Below are 20,284 nucleotides of genomic sequence, written 5' to 3' on the forward strand. Positions count from 1 at the left end.
AACCCCGAACTGCCCCTGGCGGCAGTTCCACCAGTGTATGAATGTGTGTGAATGTAAGTTTCTGTTTGAGCACTTAGGCTCAGTGAATGAATGTCTGTGAATGGTGAATGCAGATGTAGTGTAAAAGCGCTTTGAGTGGTCGAAAAAGACTAGAAAGGCGCTATACAAATATGGAGCATTTACCTATAACGTTACCATCAGAGGACGGCATAGTGGAGTTGTTTTACTCAAAAACAAGGGGTAGGGGCAAGGGGTGAAATGGGATTGGCCCTTAGGCGAAGTTCTTTCCCAGATGATTTCTAGATCTAGATTCTCGTCTGAGGGACCAACTTATCTATGTCAGCTTCTTGAACTGGATGTTGCCAAATACTTTTGTTGGTTATGCTGAAAACCTGAGAATGAATTAAGCACTAAAGCCTTGTACCTGTTGTACTTATCACATATGGAAGTAAGCAGATGACACACACAGAGAGTGAGAAATGATTCCCTTTTTCCACTGTGTAACTGAATCAAAATGTATTGTGTTTGCTACTTCAAATGAGACACTTGCTGAAGTGGTGATTATGTGGATGATTGTATGGGCGTCTTATAAGTATGAGAATGCGTACAAATACATGCAAATGCATAATCAGCACAATCACATGCTAACCAACAATCTGTGCTCAATTACTGCATTATATGAATAACAATAATTGCCATTATTGTCCAAATAATGGCAAACATTATATGTTCTGCCCTTTTCTGTTTTCTTTGAAGGAGTTGGGTTAAAGTGGTTTAGTATGATAACACAAGTCTAGGCAGTAATTAGTTTGCCCTTTTTTGGGTGCTGCCAGTGAAAGCTGCCAGTCTGTCTTGTTTGTGTTCTGCCTGGTTCTTCCAGACAGCAGAGAAAGAGAGAAAAAAAATACAAATGTGAAGTGCTCGCCTATTCCATTCTCCAGGGAGTCCATGAAGCGAAAAAAAGAAACGGCGCTCGGCCCCACCTCGTGACACGCCAGAGCTCCACAGTATGCTCCCGCCTATGGTGTATGCAAACTGTGAATGACGAATACCAAGAGTGCTGTTCCACTGCTTACACAGGAGGCCAGTGCTTGCCAGGGAACATTCAGCAAGCGAGTGTAAATCCTTCCAACACATTGATTTTGTTTCCGTATAATTAAAAAAAATAAAACTACCAAAAGAAATAAAGCTATTAATTATAGTGAGGCTTTGTCATTTTTGTCAGTAACAGCTTTTAGGAACCCAAGTCACAAATAATCTTTATGTGTGTCCTATCGTAGCTTCTTTCCTTGCCTCTCTCTCTCTTTACACAACCTTCACACCTTCACTTCGTGTGTGTATGTCCCTTTGCTCTCTCCACAGCGCAGCAACATCATCCCTCCCTCAGACGCTGGGCCTTCGCAGCAGCTTGGAGCTCAGGCTGACCAATCATCGAGCTGTGGCAATCGTCTTCCAGCTGGAGTGGGTCTTCTCTGCTCCAATTGGTCGAGAGACGATGGTAAGAGGGATGCACAAACCTTATCTAATGTTAATCCTAAACCCCGGTCCTAGCCTGAAGTCAACCTCTTGATGAAATGAGGACAAACCAGAATGACCTCACTCTGAACAGGCCTTTTCAATAATAGACATAACAAGAGACCTTCACACTCACCCTATGCTCTTTTCATCCTGTCCCTTGTTCTCTCACAACCTTTCTCAAGACAACAAACAAGACTGAAAGAAGTATAGAAAGATGGAAGTGAGGGAAAACAAACCCATTCATGATGGTTTGACCCCGAGCTGGCAGCTTGCTTCTTCTTCAGGGTTCATTCACATGTATGTTCATGCCTAAATTTTGTTTCTTACACTGAAACTCCACAACCTCTCAGATTTTGCAGTTTGAGAGTTGCAATTTCACTCATCAAAACACATTTTGTGTCATCCTTGAGCTCCAAAAAAAGTGTTAAATGCATTTCCCTCATCAGAAACATTTGCAAAGCCCAGTTTTTAAATATTACGTTTTTAAGTAAGTCCTGCATTATTTTCTATATCTATATTTTTGAACTCGCGGTCGTCTTCTTCCCTGCCTTTGCTGACACATTGCAGCATATGTCGGTGTATCGCCACCACCAGTAGAATCAATGAAATAGCATGAAACCATTTGCAGGACTGTGTGTCGCTTCAACTGCTTGAGTTTGTGCACGCATTTGCATCTTCGTGCACGAGATAAACAAAATGGAGACCCACTCGTAAAAAAAAAATAGCTCTATAGCGCTAGAGCTCAAAAACTCCACAGGGAACCTTTAACTCAAGAAGTCTCAGCTTATCACTCTCAGTCCACTGACTGCGTTACAACTGCACCGCGGTTTTGTTCCATCCTCTGCCAGGCATCAAGTTCCACTGGAAGAGTCTCAGACGTTTCAGCAGCGTAGCGTGTAGCCTGCCCCGCGTTATGGACTTAATTTGTCCTTTTTTTGTTTTTACTACCTTCTTCATGGAATATGTTCCTGAGTTATGGTGTTGAATAATGGCCAAAAAAAGACATTAGGACGTGATGAGCATAGAGAAGTTGACCTTTGACCTTTTCTTTAAAATTGTCATCACTTCATCTTGTTAACCATCTGTGTGAAACAATGTCATAATCATCAATTCTTGAGTTATGGCCAATGTCATTTTGAGGTCACAGTGACCTTGACCCTTTACAACTAATGAGATGGATGTATGGATAAACCGAAACATAATTCCTCTGGCCACAGCTACTGCTGACACTGGAACGGAGGCATAAAAAACTTACTGCATACAGTACAATCACTTCTGCCATTGCTGAAATGCAGATTGCATAGGGACTAGGGCTGAACGATTAATTGTTTTCAAATTGAAATTGCGATTTGAAAGAACGCGATTAACTAACCGTTTTAAACAGTCATGCAGTTACAGATTCATTCCGTTGTCATCTGCTCGTCAACCACAAGCTCCATACGCCTCCTGTTATGGTCCTACTTACCAATCAGAGTGGGCACAGGGTGTGTATATCTTACAACAACAAACGAAACTAGAGGAAAATGTGGGATAATTGCGGCAGCCGAACCTACACAGGCAGCGGCTCCGCAGTTTTGTTCGGCATCAACTCACACTGAAGTGTTTCAGCAGCAGAGTGTTTGGCCTACACGTTTTCATTTTGTGTGCTTCATCTACGGATCACCGCTCTCTATGAGCCAGTTCCGTTCCGTGCAGGCTAACTTTACATATCTACACGGAGCATTTCAGAATAAAAGCGTTATGCCTGTCTGATTTTGCTGACTTGTTCAGATTTTTTGTGTTTCTACTATGGTTAAGTAAGCTACATAGTTAAATTGTTTCTTTTTTCCTGTTTTAACTGTGTTCATTGTTGATGTATGATCGGGAGTCTGCAAAAGGTGTTTTATTTTGAAAATCAACCGGATTCTCTATGCTGTTCTGTGTCTGACTTCCTGCCTGGTTGATCGGCTCTGTGCTGCTTGACATGGCTTCTGTCAAAGATAGACTGGCAGTGAATATTGAACTTTGGCATAACTTCATTAAATAAATCTCAAATCGAATTGTAATCGCAATATCTGGCAGAAAAATTGCAATTAGATTTTTTCCCCAAATCTTTCAGCCCTAATAGAGACAATTTTTCAGACCTTTTGGGAAATGCAGGAATTTAAAAATGCTGTTTCAGGTTTCTGAGATTTGTGCTCTTTGTTTTTGATCTACAGTGTAATACTGCTATTAGTTTTTGGCTGGACCACAGCAAAGCGGGGCCAGCCTTACAAAGGTGAAAGTCTGTCTCTGACTTACTTGTTACACCATTGGTTGTTGCAGATACATTTTGGTCAATACTCAAAATTAATTGAGGTTCAATACTAGACACAAGCTAGACAGAGGATGTCTTTGGGTCTCTATGTTTCAGACATATCAAGTTTCCGTTGGTGTCTATGCACATAAAATTACTAGATTTTAGACATTATCTATCTTCACTTTGCAGCTGTCTGCAATAGTTGGCAGTAATCAGTGTTTTGGGCTGCCTGTCATTCAAAGTTCACTGACCCATTATGTTGATTTATTGATGTAATGGACAGATATTAGACTTCAATCGAAATGAATAATTGTCAACTGTTGTTCAGTGCTAAATTGGTTGATATTGGTAAGATGAAGATTGACTTTACATTACATAATTTCTGTAGAGCATCTCAGGATACAGTACAAACAAGTTTTGATGTAAACTGTTTTTCAGAGGCTTGTCAAAAGCTTTTCAAAACAATATTTCTGTAATATTTCTGTGATTTTTAAATATCTGCAGCGTATGTCCATAAATTTTGTAAGTGGTCTATGAATTACACAGACCTGAAGCTGACAACCTGTTACAGTCCAACACAGTCAACACATCCCCAGGGAAGTCATTTCTAAATTCAAGCCGCACCACTTAACAACCGCTCATGGCATGGAAAACCGCAGAAAGACTGTGGTAATTATATGTGTGGGTGAGCCTTCAAAACTTAATGCACACCAAGGCTGGGCTCTCATTGTGTTACTGTGTGTACTTTATACAAGGAGGGGTCACCAGATCACCAATTAAAAGCAGCAGAAAAACAAGCAGCCACTCGGTCATCGGAGTGCGGCGGTACATTTGCATTTATGTATTAATTCACCCATTCTTACCTTTGCAACCACTTGACAGCCTATCAGTCTGTAGTAAATGGACAGCCCCCCACCCTCCACCCTTTTTTTTTTTTTTTAAAACCATGGATGAGAATGATTAGTCTACAGACTTGTTGACACATAATAGATATTTTTCATGGAAAATAACAACAGTTTCTACAGAACAAGCTTTTTCCATATCTCAGCTCTAGTGGGGAGTAGCTCATAATTTCCATCGTCTTTGTTGCATGCGGTATACCATGTAACTGCTTTACTGTTCAGCCTTTTATGAAGAAAAACATATCCTGATGTTACCATACCAGGATCTGAATTAACACCAAAGGCTATAATTTTCACAACTGAGGAACTGCTTATACTGAAGGGTGCAGTAAACACTGCTTATAGGGAGCCACACACATTGAGAATTATTCAATTAGCCTCATATGTTTTGCCAACAATGTCCTACATACCTAGTTTCTCGACAGAAGTCCTCATTGGGGCGGTGTTGGTTTATTTTACTCAAATGAAAAAAAAAAAAATCAAATAATCAATAAAGGAAAACAAGATGAAGAATCTGCAGCCCATGATAGTGACCTGTGAGCAGCTGAGGTTGGTGGGAATCTCATTAATTCTGCCTCTGTTTGGTCACAAACAAAGTAGTAACGTATATATTTAGAACTGATGATGGCGCTAGATGAAAAGTTAGGGGATCCAGTTCCTGAGGAGGACACTGATGTCTGTACCACATTTAACAGCAATCCATCAAACAGTTGTCGAGCCACAAAATGACAACCTGCTGATGGCACAAGATTAAATGTAAAGGGATGACCAAAGTCTGACTGACTGACCGGTCGTCCAACTGAAATTGCAATCCTCGGTGCAATGCTGCTAGCGCACTGGTTGGTTTGGAAATTACCTACGACTATACATAGAGTCTTGGCCTTCACAGTGGCAATCTGCTGATATATACTCGAAAGGAACAAGGTTGCACGACATGTTGTCTGCTACATCACAAAGTTGGACATGTTTTCAAAGTGTCTGCCTTTGATGGTGAAAAAATATAAGCTGTTGTCATAGCGGGGTAGGAAGTTATAAACCTGAAGTACATATTGAAAACAATCACGCTCCCAATGGGATAAACTTGCGTTGGTTTTAATGAAAAAACTTCACTGAAGTTGAGAAACCTTCCCAGAATAGCTAGGCAAAAACTGTTGTGTGGGTGACAAAAAAAGATCTCCTACCACACTCTGCTTCACCACCTTCGTCTTCTCTGGCATGACTGTTTGATGAGGTGAGAGATATTTAGCAGGTGGAGTAATTTCTGCCTGTGTGGGAGTGGAGCGCGTGTGTGTTTGTGTGCATATGTTACTTGTGAATTCTAATCCGGTGCCAGATCTGTCTTGAATGTTGACTGATAAGGGTTTGATACGTGCTCCCTCCTTTAAGTAGGCAACAGTCATGACGCCCTAAATCTCACCTAACCAAAAGGCTAATGTATTATCATTTGACTGCAAAAAGTTCAGCCTCTACTAAGAAGAGTGTGATGGTACAGTATACATGTCCCTGCAGTGATACAGCACTTGACACCACTTAATGTGAATGTGGAGCTTTGTGTCCCATAGCCTCCCTTTTCAGGCCCTTATGGAACTATAGCAGTACTTAAACCTGCAAAACTCAAATCAAGTTGCGTTGAATGGAATATAGACCAGTGCAGTTTAATTGCAGTTAAATTCTTGGAAATGCACCAGAGGCTTTGATCTTCGACCTTGATATACTCTCTGAGGCCATAAACAAAACATGTCAGTACTTTGAATATGGCTATTGACAGCAGTGTCTGTATACGCTTGCCTTGTGTTATACAGCTGGATTCTTACGTGTGAAAAAACACTGAATTTCCCCTTGCGGGATTAATAAAGTACTTCTTCTCATGTCTTCTTCTTATGTTGATTTATGGTATTGAAGATAAGATAACACTTTATCGATTCTAGATGGGAACATTGGGTGTTGCAGCAGCGCAAAAAACAGACCAGATGAAGACGTAGAAAAGGTTCCACAGAGTAAAGGAAAAATAAGTAGAAATACACCATAAATCTAAATTACGGAGATGTATACAGATAGATAGATAACAGAACAGTATACAGTTGTATAGGAATGATGCATAGTACCACATAACAACATGCCTTTTCAGAATAACCTTATAGGATTCAGTAATTGTACAAATGGCTTTGTTGTGTCTGATGGCAGTGGGCTCAAACAAATGCCTGAAACACTGCCTCAGTGTGGGTGGTGCATTTATCCATGAGTGACATATAGATACCTTGATGCTCTCTTTGGGAGTCCCTTATAATGAAGTACTAAAGCTGTTTTCTATCCCCCGTGTTTCTCTGCCTCTAACTGTATGCATTTCCACTAGATGGTGCTGTGTAGTGCAACTTGAGGGAGCCTCCTCTGCTATAGGGCTGTGCTTGGATGGATGGAGGTACTCTGCCTTACTGTTGTTCTTTCCTCTGATTAAATAGAATTATGTCTTTTGATGTATTCTGAGGGGGCTAAGGTGGGTGAAAACAGTAAAACAATTTTGTTGAAATCCCTTCTCTCCTAAAACATAACCGCTGCAATCCAGAGGCAATCAATTGGTGCTCTGAGACTGCCTACATGTCTCTTCCTTGCTGTGTTGAAAAGCCAGTCTGCTTCTCACTGCAAGACAAAGAACGAGGATGGCCTCCTTTTACAAAATTGCATTGCCCTCATTGCCTTTGGTTATGAAGAAAGAAAATCATGCTGTCGTCATTTGTCCTCTTTGGTATTTTTGATTTTAGTTATGATTGGGTTGCTCTTTTTTGTCTTGTCTCTCTTTGTCATATTCTGTCTCTCTCTCAGAGCCTTTGAGCGGACTTCTTTCATGCCTTAGCAGCAGTCCAAGGCATGGAGATAACAATTTAAATTAAGGAGGCTCGGGAGAGGAACTGGGAATTTGTCTGATAGGCTGTTCTCAGAGGGTGTCTGGGGTCTACGAACTTCTAAGAGTCAGCTTTTCTTTCAGTTAAATACATCATGTCCGTTTCCTGTAGTCTTGCTTTCTTTTGCTGTTTTGGTATTTAATTCTTTGTCTTTATTCCGTCACTCATCAATGGCTCATTTTATTACCCGCCATACCTCTCAGTGCTTATGCCTTGATAGGCTTCACCCAGGAACTCCGTCCTCCTGTGTCCACTCCAGCCACACTTATCCACATCACTCTGCTGCCTATTGAAGAAGAAACTCGGGGAAGCTGTGGACGAGAAAGAAAGGCAGGGTGAAAGGATCTTCGAGAGTTGCAATTAGTGGCTCCACTCACTATTATACTCAGTGATTCTGGTGCCTCTAAATATTAAGATGATGGTAGCCTTATTTCCCTACGTCTCCTACCATATTATTACTGTAATTTCTTGTTTATGTACTGTATTGATTTGTGGTATGAAACATGGTATTAATTGGACATGACAATATCCACATACAGTTAGCTACAGGTAGCCTATAAGGGATTTAACGAACACTGTGAGGTATGGTGCCCTTTAATTTTTCCTGTGTAGACTAGGTTGCTTATTTTATTTTTATTTTTGGAGTTCACACAGTGCTCTGTAAATCAATTAAAGGCACATTAATGGCTTTTGTATGATTATTTTTTACATTTGAGGCATAATTTTATGTTTCATTCGACCCTTCATTGAATTCTGTTGTGATATGAGCACTATAACCTAAGTCACTTTCTGCCTTTCTGATGTTTGATGATGATGATGATGATGAATGCCAGTGATGGTTTACAGATACAGCACATGGTCATGCATAATTACAGCTGCTCTGAAATTGCTGGAGAACTTCAACGAGAAATTGCACCACTTCCTTTGCTGTTATTTTCACTGAAAGAGTAGAGGAGCAGGCACAAGTACTGATCTGCAAAGAGGCAATTAATGGTGCGTCTACAAGCACTTAAGGCTTACTGTAGGAGTGGAGAACAGGCTTGTGAATGTGCGCCCAGTTCTACAATAAATTACATACATAAAACAGAACCATGCATGTGCAAGGCTTTATACATCTGATAAAAGGAATGTGTATGCATGTTTCTGTCTTTGTGTGTAGACAGTTTGATTTATTTAGAGTTTTACGTATCAGGCCCCACTAGTTTGTGAACAGCTGAGTAAAAAACAAGGCCATTCACATCCGATGCCAGAGAACATCCTTGAACTGAGAGAGGGTTTACAACCCTGCCCGCCCTCCACAATATACAACCACCTGTTATCACGTCAAGGTCGAGAACAAACTGTGCGAGGTTTTTTTTGTTTGTTTCTTTTTCAGTAACCTCAATTTTGGGGGCCTAAACATACTTGAAAACTCACCAAACTTTGCACGTAATTCAGACGCGGTGAAAAATTTCGTATTTTATGGGTTTCGCGCATGTTCATGACAAAATGGCTCATTAGTGCCCCCTACAGAGCAGCCCAGACAAAATTTCACCTACGTGTATGAAATTTCCGTGGCACATGTATCATGTCCAGATGTACCAAAAAGCCTCTTTGCCCTAAACCCAACAGGAAGTCGGCCATTTTGAATTTTATGGTAATTTCTGTATGATTTAAGCACTCCATACTTTAACAAACTCCTCCTAGGGATTTAGTTCAACAGACTTCAGATTTGTGCTGTGCAGTCTAAACCCATTGACAATTAAAAGTTGCGCAAAGAGTGAGTTTTCATGGAACGATGTGCCCGTGGCGCGGCGTCCAAAATCGATGAGTCGCCATGAAACAGGAAGTTGTTGTAACTTCAGTCTACATGCTCACATCTCTGTCATACCGCCACCTGCTGGCAACAAGAAATGACACATTTTATGCTGCAATGTACTACACCTAGCAGGTCGGCCATATCAAACTGTCCCAGAAAACCCTTAACACATTGATGAAGCCATGTTGCAAAATTTGCGAGGTTTGAAAACTTTACGTGCTTGATAACTGTCCCGCCCAGAACACATCTACACACCAATATTCATTTATAGTCGTATCGCCAAGTGCTCTAGAGCACCACAAAGGGGACACAGGAAGTGACGTATAACACCTTCATGCAGCGTCCAAAGCGTGTAGCAAATTCACAGCGGCACCGGCAGAGCTCCAGAATCTGAAACGCAGCTGCCTCACACACCGACGAACTTCAAGTGCGTGGGCCCACCCAACGCTACTTGCAGCTTTCATTTTTTTTTGTATTTGTTGTAAACCAATCCAATAATTAGTTGATTGTTGAATTCCAGTATGTCCCTGTCCATTTACCAACAGTGCAGAAGTGATCCATCTTTCATACAGGTCAAAAGAGCAGTGATAAGAGCAAATACAAATAATTTCAGCATTTTATCGCTCTTCTTTCAGGTCCTTACCATACTCGTCTATTTGGGAAGTGAAAAAATTGTATCCCTCATAGTACATCAAGCGTTCAGTTGTCCACTCAAAAGTGTAAATGGACGCCTTCCCCAGTACATGATTAACTCACTGTGAGAATACTTGGGTCACTGACAGCTGACGTGAGGCAGCGATGGCTATCCTAATTGTGGTCTGTCAGCACCAATTTAGCCGAGCCGTAACTTCATCTGAGACATCTCTGGTCTGCTCCTGCTTGACGATCGCTGTCTCATCAATTGAACCGTGTAATACAGTTGCGTATGGCTTAATGCAAGACGATCAGACTCGTTGTTGTCTGCCTTCCTCTGCTGACAAGCACTAGCTCGTCACTAATGGAGGGGCCGGTCCAGGGGAAACGGAGGCTGGCCCGCTCGGCTTTGTCCTTTTGCCAGGAAAGAATTTGTCAGGAGGCGTATAAGCTGTAGTCATCCAAATCACTGACACAGGGAATGAGTGACCGTTCATAGGTTACAGCCTCAGAAGAATGGAAGCAAAGCAGATAGATTGATAAGCAGACGAGAGGCGGTGGACATGTAGAGAGGAGATATTTGGTTTCATCCTCTCACTAACCATGTTACACTTCTGAGAGACTGTCAGACGTGAATCACATCCTCGGAACAGTAATTAGCAACTCTCCCAAGCTGTTACACGACAGCAAACTTTGGTAGCTGAAGAAGGATGTTGACAGTTGTGATATGTGTCATGTACTGAAATAGGTTCTCCTTTGAGTAACTGAACCAGCGTAGTAATAATGTGTCACAAGCATCATATGTTCATGTTGTGTCACCTTTGACCCTGACTGTGCTTGGTGAGTGGCACACTCAACTCACACTGAGCGTCTGAGGAATAATATGTAACCATTAATTGATGACCTTTAAACATATTCAATTTTTTGCCCTTGGACTGAATTTGGCAGCATGCCCATTTCCCATATGCGATATAAAGCAACATTCTTGTTCAATGAAAACATTGTCATCATCTTGCCATCAGGTCAGTTGTGGTGGTCACCCACAGATTACATTGAGCAGCATTCATGAATGTCTTGTCTTTGATTTAATTTAAAATTACAAACCAAGAACACCTGACGGCTGTCAGTGGGGTGACAGACAATCATTTCCTAATAACTGAGACTGATGAGTGGATACAGAACTCATGGGGAGGGTATTTGACTACATTCTGCTACAGATATAGGGCATCAAGGTCAGCCATGTGGCAATATATTGGATTAGTGCTGGAAAGCATTTTATCAATGCAATGACGTCAGTCAAATCACCAGGCTGTAATGCTGACCACACTATTTTGGAACTATAATCAGTATATAATCAGTGCTTGAAGTGGGAAAAAATGTATTTTATTTATATGAAGGGAAACAAAATTAAGGTGACAGGTGACAAAATATAAAAATATAATGGAATATAATTCAGTAATCAGCTTTTGAACAATGCACATTTGTTTCTTCTATATTTCAGTTGCTTGCATGTTTTCCTATTGTGCATTGTTTCATTTGTTATTCAACATTTCTTGTTCCAAGCTGTTTTTCAGAACATTTTTAACAGAAGCTTTCAAAAAGTGATGGAGACATTTTGATTCTGACATGTCCCCAGCGTCCCCAGTGTAAATGACACCTATCTGTCAATACCTTTAAATGTCCCGCCCCATCCAGGCTGTGACATTGACGAGCTACATTCAGCAGACGGCTGCTTGAACGGCACTCGAGCTTCTCTTCTCCCTCGTCTCTCTCCGCAGACGGAGATTAGCAGGCAGGCGAGAATGGAACAGGTGAGCATAACATAGCGCCAGAGAACCTGATATGGAGAGGGCAGAGGAGAGTACCGGCAGCTTGGGAGAAGTCCTGGTATGCAAGAAAATGTCCTGGTACGCCAAAGAGTAAAAAGTGGAGGTTCCGGGCCCGCTTCAAGCACTGACTATAATGATAGTAATACTATCTCTTAATGGGATATTTTTGTAATTGCAATTGTGTTTTAGTTATTTAATAGCCTATACTCTTCATAAACCTGTATGAAGGTTTAATCACTTGTAGATTTCGTTGTTAGCTACGTGATATTTTGGAAAAAGTTTTGGATCCTACCAGTGTTATAGTTGGTGCTTACACGCAACTTAACATTTCATGAATGACGCTTATTTTGTCATTGATTTGTTTTTTTTTTGTTTGTTTTTTTTAAGTGGCTCGGACCTTTGTTTAACTCGATTGATTGGGATTGGATTTAATTAAAGTCAAAACTCAAAGAAGCTGAGTTGAGTGGTGAGTAGTATGTGACTTTGTTACTGTGTTAGTGCTGTGGAAATGTATATTAATAGGGAATTTATCATTTTAGCCATACCAGTAATTCCAACCCTAACCCCTCTCAGTGGTTTTTGTCTGGCCTCATTTGTTCATGTCAGGAACTTGGTTCAGTTTTTCACTCATTCATTGATAAGCAACTGCTTGAGACAGTAGTGATCAAAAGCAGGCCTCTCATATTTAGCCAACAACCGTCAAGTTTTTGGGTGAAATGACAACTGAAGCAGTGATTAATAAAGTTAAAGCACAAATATGCACTTGATGGCTACATACATGACAGAGCTCCTTACTTTAGCCTACACTCCCACTACATTGTGGATTTTTTTAACCCCACAATAATGTAGTATGAAATGCTCCTCAGCTAAGAAGTAATGATGGGTACTAACCTAGTAATGCGGACATGCTAAGGAGAAAAACACGGCAGGAAAATATAATTGTTCATCCATTCTTTACTTTTTTTACTCAGCGATTTTTGGTGTTGGAGAGGGTAAAAAAAAACACAAAATCCACATCTCTTTTATACAAAGTATTGCTCTTGCTACACCCCCATGCACACTGTGGAGACATCCAAAGCTTGACAAGCCCGCTGTGCTGTCAGCGTTGCAGTTCTCTGTAACTGTCTCTGTAACAGGTGAAGTCACTCACACAGTTTAATGTGTTAATTAGAACATCTGGAATGATTTTGTATATAATATTTAAAAAGGGTGTAGAGGTAAAACTAGATTTAAATGAAACAATAAATACTAAGCTACTCCTTCTATCGTAAATACTGAATCTACTACATAGACATTGCTATGCCTTGGCCAGTGGCTTACTAATTGTGGTGAATAATCTTGTACGAGCATGCATTGTGTTTGGGGTTAGACAAGCTTTCCAAGATAACAGATATCACTCTCTTAATTATTTATTTATTCCTTGCTTTGTCACTACCAGTGGTTGGAAGATAACAGTATGTGGAGCAGAAAGCAGTGACATAGCTAGCGGCTGGGTTTATTAAAGGTGTTGGTGTACAGCTTCTCCTCTGTGCCACAGAGACTCTTGTTTGGATTTTAATTGGCTCACCGACAGGTACATGCTGTATAGATTGTTGTGTGTTTTTCCTGTGACTTCCCTTAAGTGGCTGTTTGTGTGTTGCTGTGTGCAGTTTGTTTGTGTGTGTGTGTGCGCGCAGGCTTTAATGATGTTTGCTGAATGAAAAGCATCTTGTGATGCTCTCCCCAATCACATGCTCATTAAATTGCCTCCTTTACAATGACACTATCCCGTGAACGTATGAACCCCTCCCTTAGTTTCCTCGACTGCTTGCATTACATGACATGTGAACACCGAATCCTCCCACTGGTGTGGACCTAATCCTCAAAGAAACCAGTAATTTTTTTTGTTTGCTTCTGATCTGAAATGTCATACAAATGTTAATTAAATGTTAATCAAACATCTTAACCACAGTAATGTCATCGGGATTTGGAAGTGATATATTTAACTGATTTGTGGCCTATTCTGGAGGTCATTCCTCCCTGGAGGCCCCTTTTCCTGTCTTGCAACGAGAAAAGACGATGAGGATAAGGCAAGGGAGGCTACATGCCGCAGAGACAATATTTCGCCTGCCTAATTAAAATGAATGTCAGCTTTCCCCCCACTGAGAAGTGCATCAGTCTCCCCTTGCGATAGGCCCAGAGTGAGTCTTACCCTGTCAGTGCCTGTCAGCAGTGCTATCCTTCTCCAGACGAATGCATTGCCCTGGCAGCCAGAGAGGCAGTGGCGATGATGTTTCTACATCTAATGGTTGCCATGTTGATCTCAGAGGCCCTGCTTTAAATGTAGAGGAGCTTCAGCCTAGACTTGCATGATTCTCATTTAAAACCAAGACGTGGACCCTCTGGGTCTGAAAAGTGAACCAAATGCGGAAGTGCCTTGAACCTAGGGCTGGACGATCTGACGTACAATCAAAATCACGATTAATCGAACATTTTACCTCGATTGCAATTATGGAACGATTATTTTGTTGGGGAGGTGGGGGTTGCCCTCATTGTTCACTGACAAGGTTTGGACTGTTAATGTGCTCAACTATTAAAAGCTGCGTTTATTTATTTTTTTGATTTACAGATCTCACAAATCCTTTATCTAAATGTTAATTAATAAGGTAATGTTGATGTGCACATTACAGAGACATGGTTCCCCTATATTCGGCGCATCACCGCTACTGAATCATGACCGCTGCTACTAAGATTTCACTCAGTCATTTACAATTTTTCTTGATTGCTTAGATGTATTTCTTGAAATGATGCCTCTTTTTCTCGAAAGTCTAAACACAAATCCATAACTTCTCACCCAATTCCCAAAACATCCTCTTTTCAGGTCAAAATGAAGCTCTCTACTCATTCAATCTTGCTGAAAAACCAAACTTTGCCCTCAGACATGACACACACGCGCTCAAAACACACACACTACAACACTGGTGAGATAAAGCTAGCTTCCTCTCCTCATTCATCAAAGGACATCTACGTGACAGGTGCTGTTATAAGAGCAGCACAGTCGGGTATTTTAACTGCAGTGCAATGTGTTTGCGTAGCGAGTGATTGACGAGCAAATGTGAGAGAGCGAGCGGAAGAAAGTGACGCTGAAAGCAAGCGAGTAATAAGTTCTCAGTCCAGCAGTCTCAGTGTGTCCATTAATAAAAGTCTGTCTGATGTTTCCACAACTGCTGGAAAGTGAAGGCGGTTAGCGCTGGCTAACATCTCCCTGTGCTCCAGGCTCCGGCCTGAAGGCTGTGCAGGTCAATGAGAAAGACTGATGGGGCGTAGTCATGTGACTACACATGCGGTAAGTTGTTTCAAGGGGAAAGTGGCATAAACACACACACAATACACTATTAACAGGATTAAACAACCGAAATAACCAACATGAGAAAATTACGTTGGTTAGAGGATCTGAATTTCGGGTTTCGATTACTTTTCAATTAATCGTCCAGCCCAACTTGAACCTGCATTCTTTCTAATGGCCAACAGGGGGTGACTCCACTGGCTGCAAAAATAAATCTGATTGTATAGAAGTCTATTAGAACAATACCCTACTTCTCACTTGATTTATTACCTCTGTAAACACTTTCCTAATGAGTTCATGGTCTCAATTGCTTGTTTCAAGTCTTCTTCAATGACCACAGGAAGTTCATTTTGTAACACTCCAATTTAGAATAAAATAGATGATAAAGCAGGGTACGCTTTAGGGCGTGGCTACCTTGTGATTGACAAGTCTCTCCCATGTCCACCTGTTAGTTAGGATAGAGTGCCTAAGTCCCTCCCCTTCTGGTAGACCACCATGGGACCTTATTTCAGAAAAAGTATGTATGGAATTACTCATATGATGTTTGTCAATTTAAAATATAAATTCAAAACTCAAGAAAGTTGCAGTTTTTTGTAAGACTGTGAAACTACAAAGACCAAAAACCCAAAGGTCGCTTAGGTGATGTAACTTTTTCTCTCAATGACTGAAGCTAACGTCAAAGAACTTACATGAGTAGATGATGTGATGAAAGGACAAGATTCGTTGGATTGAACACATCAGTTGAGATGCATTTGTGCGTGGAACATAGATTACCTAGGTAGTAGCAAACAAACATTATAAAACGGGTAGCTCAAATCAAACAATCTGATTGGTTTATAGTAGTGATATAATGAGCGTATACAACGGGTATGACGTCGAATTCCTTTGCACAGATCCGTATTCATAAAGAAATGTCTGTTGATGAAAAAGTCAAATTGTAGTGCGTCTGTTAGCCTACTTTCTTTTTGCCACACTTGGTAACCGTTTTATAAAAGCAATAGCTCACTTCAGGCCATGATATACATTTATTACATCACAGTTAAGGGAGTTGCCAAACAACGCCCCTTAACTGTGATATAATAAGCGTATAGCATGGCCTGTCGGGAGCTGTTGCTTAAATGAATGTTGGCCAGCATTACAGCGTTAGCATTTTGGTGCCTTTTTTTGCGAGAAGATAGATGTAGTTCATTGAGTGGTTTCACAAAAAAACTAAATGTTACTTTACTGTTTTACGACAAACTGCGACTTTCTTGACAGACAAAATTAGCTTTTAAATTAACAAACAACATACGTGTAATTCATCCCACACTAACTAGTCTTTTGTCTATAGTATTTTCTTTTTGACAAAATATGTATACTATGTTCATTTAGTTGAGCCAAACATGCTAGGGTACAAAAATGCTTTACAAAACGTCAAGTTGGATTGCATGTGCAGACCAGATAAATACCTGCAGACTTCAAGTTCGACAGAGCTTTTGATGTTTTTTTAATGTTTTTTATGTACTCATACTTCAAACAGTGTTTACCCTATTATGCATTCAGGAGCAGCACCACCACAATCATTATTATATCAATGCGCTACTAATTTTCACTCACACACTATGCAAGCACAGTAACACTCATCGCTTGGTTCACTTCCTCTCCTCGATCTTCAAAGGACATCTACGTGACAGGTGCTGTTATAAGAGCAGTAACTCCGAATCGGGAGGTGTGTAGTGAGTGTTTGATTGTCTGAGCGGCAGAAAGTGACGGTGAACGCGAGCGGAGGAAAATAATCTGGCAGTAAATGTACTATGTCAGTTATGGTGTGTCAGCTTCTCAAGACCAAGAAAAGTCCATCTGTTGTTTCCCCAACTGCTGGAAAAGTGAAGCCGGTTTGCACTAGCTAACCTCTCCCCCGCCCTTCAGACTGCGCTGCTGAGCAGAAAAGTGTAGGCTACGTCTTTTGGCTGCTATGTAAATTAACATTAGCTCCATTTAAAGAAAGAACCTACTTGTCCAAGAAAGGACGGAGGTAACTGGAGGAGCTGAGGTTAGCAAAGCAAATTAGTGATGCAAACTAGTTACTTTTAAGAGAATGAGGAGACGTTTCTTTTTGGATTTTAATGTGCAAATAAAATGCACCTCAGAAGGGAGGAGGTTTCTCATGTTGCTCATATTTTTTATATTAATGTCTACAGATAAATGTCAGAAGCTGTAAAATGAAGACACAAAAGGCAAACACGAACAGTTGTCTCTATAATGATTCATATTATTATATTAGTCATATTAACAGGGTTTTAGGGGGTGATGCCCAAAACATGCTGTGCTATAAATGTAAAATCACTGTGGAGAGCATCATAACCAACCAAATTACTTTCCCCAAATCGAATGGATGTAGTTCCTCCCTAGAAGACTGATCTTTGGGTGTTGATTGATTAATGGCCCAACATGATGTGACATATATGTGACATTACATATTTTTCATTGGACCCCCCCGACCATGACCACCACCAAAACATCATCTAAAGCTCACATGAAACTAAGGGAAAACACTGAAATTTTAAGCTATTTTAATGTGCATAGCATACTCATGGAAACAAGAGCAATGCCGCTGAGACAGAGTGTTGGGGTTTTATATTCAGACATACTACGCACTAAATGCTTGCTTCATTTTCGTAACTCAATCCGAGGGGAAACACTGCTTCAAAGATGAAAATATCATAAGATTAATTTGAGGCTATATGGATAAGATATAACATTGCATTGTCATTTACTTTCAGCAGCTGATTTGGGAGTCATTTTTAATCTTTCATAACATATCATTATCTTCAGGTGATGAACATTTTATCTGAGGTAATCATCAAGTACCAGAGATAATCATCTGAGGCACTTTATGTAACTGCTTGTTAAAAACAGAGCAAATTATAAGGTGGATAAATGTTGAGGTCTAAAGTTTGTTTTTGATTCTTAGCGGTTGTGATGAAGTTAATGTAAGAATGGAAGTGGTTGTCATGTTAACATGTTCAGCAGGTAGTGCTTACCTTAAGATCTGTCCTGCAAATTAGCATTATGCACAAAGTGCAGCTCAGGCTGATGGGAGTGCCATTCGTTTTGCAGGTATTTTTCTCATAAACCAAAGCTTATATCGGAGCTAGAGGAGAATTTAAGCGATCACCAAAGCCATAACAATTCATCCTTTGTGGAACTATATGAAATTTCATGACATTTTACTCCAGAAATGTCAACCTGGTGGTGGCCCTAGAGGAAAAGTCATGGGATCATGAAAGTTATTAGGATCATCTGGGATCAATGAGCCTTTTTTCAAAATGCCATGACAATCCAAAGCATATTTGTCAAGATATTCCAATCTGAGCAATTATTTGGTTGTTGTTTAAACTGTTAATTTTCAAATGCAAGTAAAAAATGTGCAAAGGGGTTTAAAATATTTCTCTACAGTAGTTTCCAGAACAGTATGTTTCAAGAATGTTCCAGAATAAAATCAAATAAGTCCTAAATCCCGAGATAAAAGATTGATTTGTTATTACACATGCATTTTAACCGTCATCGCTATGTATGTGCATCTTCTGTCTGTATTAATCATCAGGTAGAAGAAGAGTATCCAACTGCTGATTTAAAAAATATGCACATCCACAGTAAATTGACCTGAGCAGTGAACATGCCTTTTAATGAACATCTCCTTGAAGTTTTGCCATCAGTGAAGGCTGGATCTAAAACTGAGCGCAGAACTTCCCAGGCCCTATTTGGCCTTGGTGAGCACAGTATAGAGCACAGTAGCCTGCTGGGTTCATTTGGACTACTTGTGCAGATAGATGAAAATGTGAGTGGTTTAGTGCTCTTAAGTTAATGATCTCTGTGCATGTTCCCTCACTTCCTCCAGGGTATCTCATTGTGGAGAATAAGTAGCGGGTGCTGTGGGCCTGGTGCCTGTCACAGGGTCTTGGCTGAAATAATGACTTGAACAGCCCAACAGACTAAGGTAATAGTAATAACTGTCAGACTCCGTCTCCCATCAATGCTCACATCCCCCTAATTTAGGATTAATTCCTGCTGTACTCCAGAGTCGCTGAATGTCTTGTCATTTTCTTTGAGCTTCCCAAAAACTATGTTCCTGCTCCCGCCTTATCTCAGCTTATCACAAACTTGGCTTTTTTTTACATTTGGACACATTTGAATGAGCATAGCAATAGCAGCTCTGAATTGGTAGATGTTTTTTAAATTAGTGTTGCTTTAACTTTTATGTAAAAGAAGAGGCCTTTCATACCTTTTTTAAGTTTGTAAGTGAGGATGAAATGGGGTTTCAGCTGTCTTTGATGTGCAAAACTCGCCATCACCTTTTGATAATTTCACATTTTTCCCCTCTTCACAGTCCCCCCCCCCCCCTTTCTAAAATTTGATGATTACCTTTCTTGCTCCAGGTTGCAGACATAGGATCGTTGTTTCCGCCTGGTAGTATGTTTGAAACAGGCACTTTTTTTTATTTGGAGATACTGCAGTGTTATATTTCACACTTCTAAACAAGGTTGATGGATTTTTCCCTTAGAAAATGCTTTGCCAGTTGGAGCAATTATGTGTGCAGTGACATCGCCGGTTATTGTTTTCAGTACAACTTCATGAAAAAGTTTGCTGCTGCCTTGTTTTTGCCTTAGGCTACTGTTTCTATTTTTTCTCCCAAGTGCACTATTGAAACAAGTGCTTGGTTGCTCTCCGAGTGAAAGTTAATGACTTATTTTAAATATAGCCTTTAACACTCAAATCAACAGTGTAATCACACTTTGAGGAAATTGACTATTGATCGTTCCGCCTTGTCCGACATAATGGCCAGCGCCACAGCAAACAGTCTTAAAAGCGATTTTAAATTCAAATGGAAAATTCCTTGATTAATTCAAACGTTTCCTGCTCAAAGCTGTGCAAGTGCAAAAAGTCATATTTTATTTCCACTGAAATATAATGTCATTGATTTGATGTCTCTTTGCTGTCACCAGCAGGCTTTGCAATTGATTAAGACTCACTGAGTTACTGTGGTGCTCAGAATGAGTCGATGTGTTTGACCCTTTAGGCAACTTTCGTCTCTACTAAAGGCCTTCACCACATGCATACA

General features: G+C 40.4%; 1 protein-coding gene across 2 annotated transcripts in view; it reads left to right on the plus strand.

The window, feature by feature from the left end:
• Positions 1-20,284, plus strand: part of nphp4 (nephronophthisis 4) — a 178,182-nt gene that overhangs the window by 34,597 nt on the left and 123,301 nt on the right. For both annotated transcript variants that reach the window (XM_046056486.1, XM_046056485.1), the window contains exon 4: positions 1,363-1,498. In XM_046056486.1, coding sequence (XP_045912442.1) covers positions 1,363-1,498 — 136 coding nt within the window. The remainder of the gene's footprint in view (positions 1-1,362; positions 1,499-20,284) is intronic.

Source organism: Micropterus dolomieu, linkage group LG08 (genome assembly GCF_021292245.1).
Source record: "Micropterus dolomieu isolate WLL.071019.BEF.003 ecotype Adirondacks linkage group LG08, ASM2129224v1, whole genome shotgun sequence".
NCBI lineage: Eukaryota > Metazoa > Chordata > Actinopteri > Centrarchiformes > Centrarchidae > Micropterus > Micropterus dolomieu.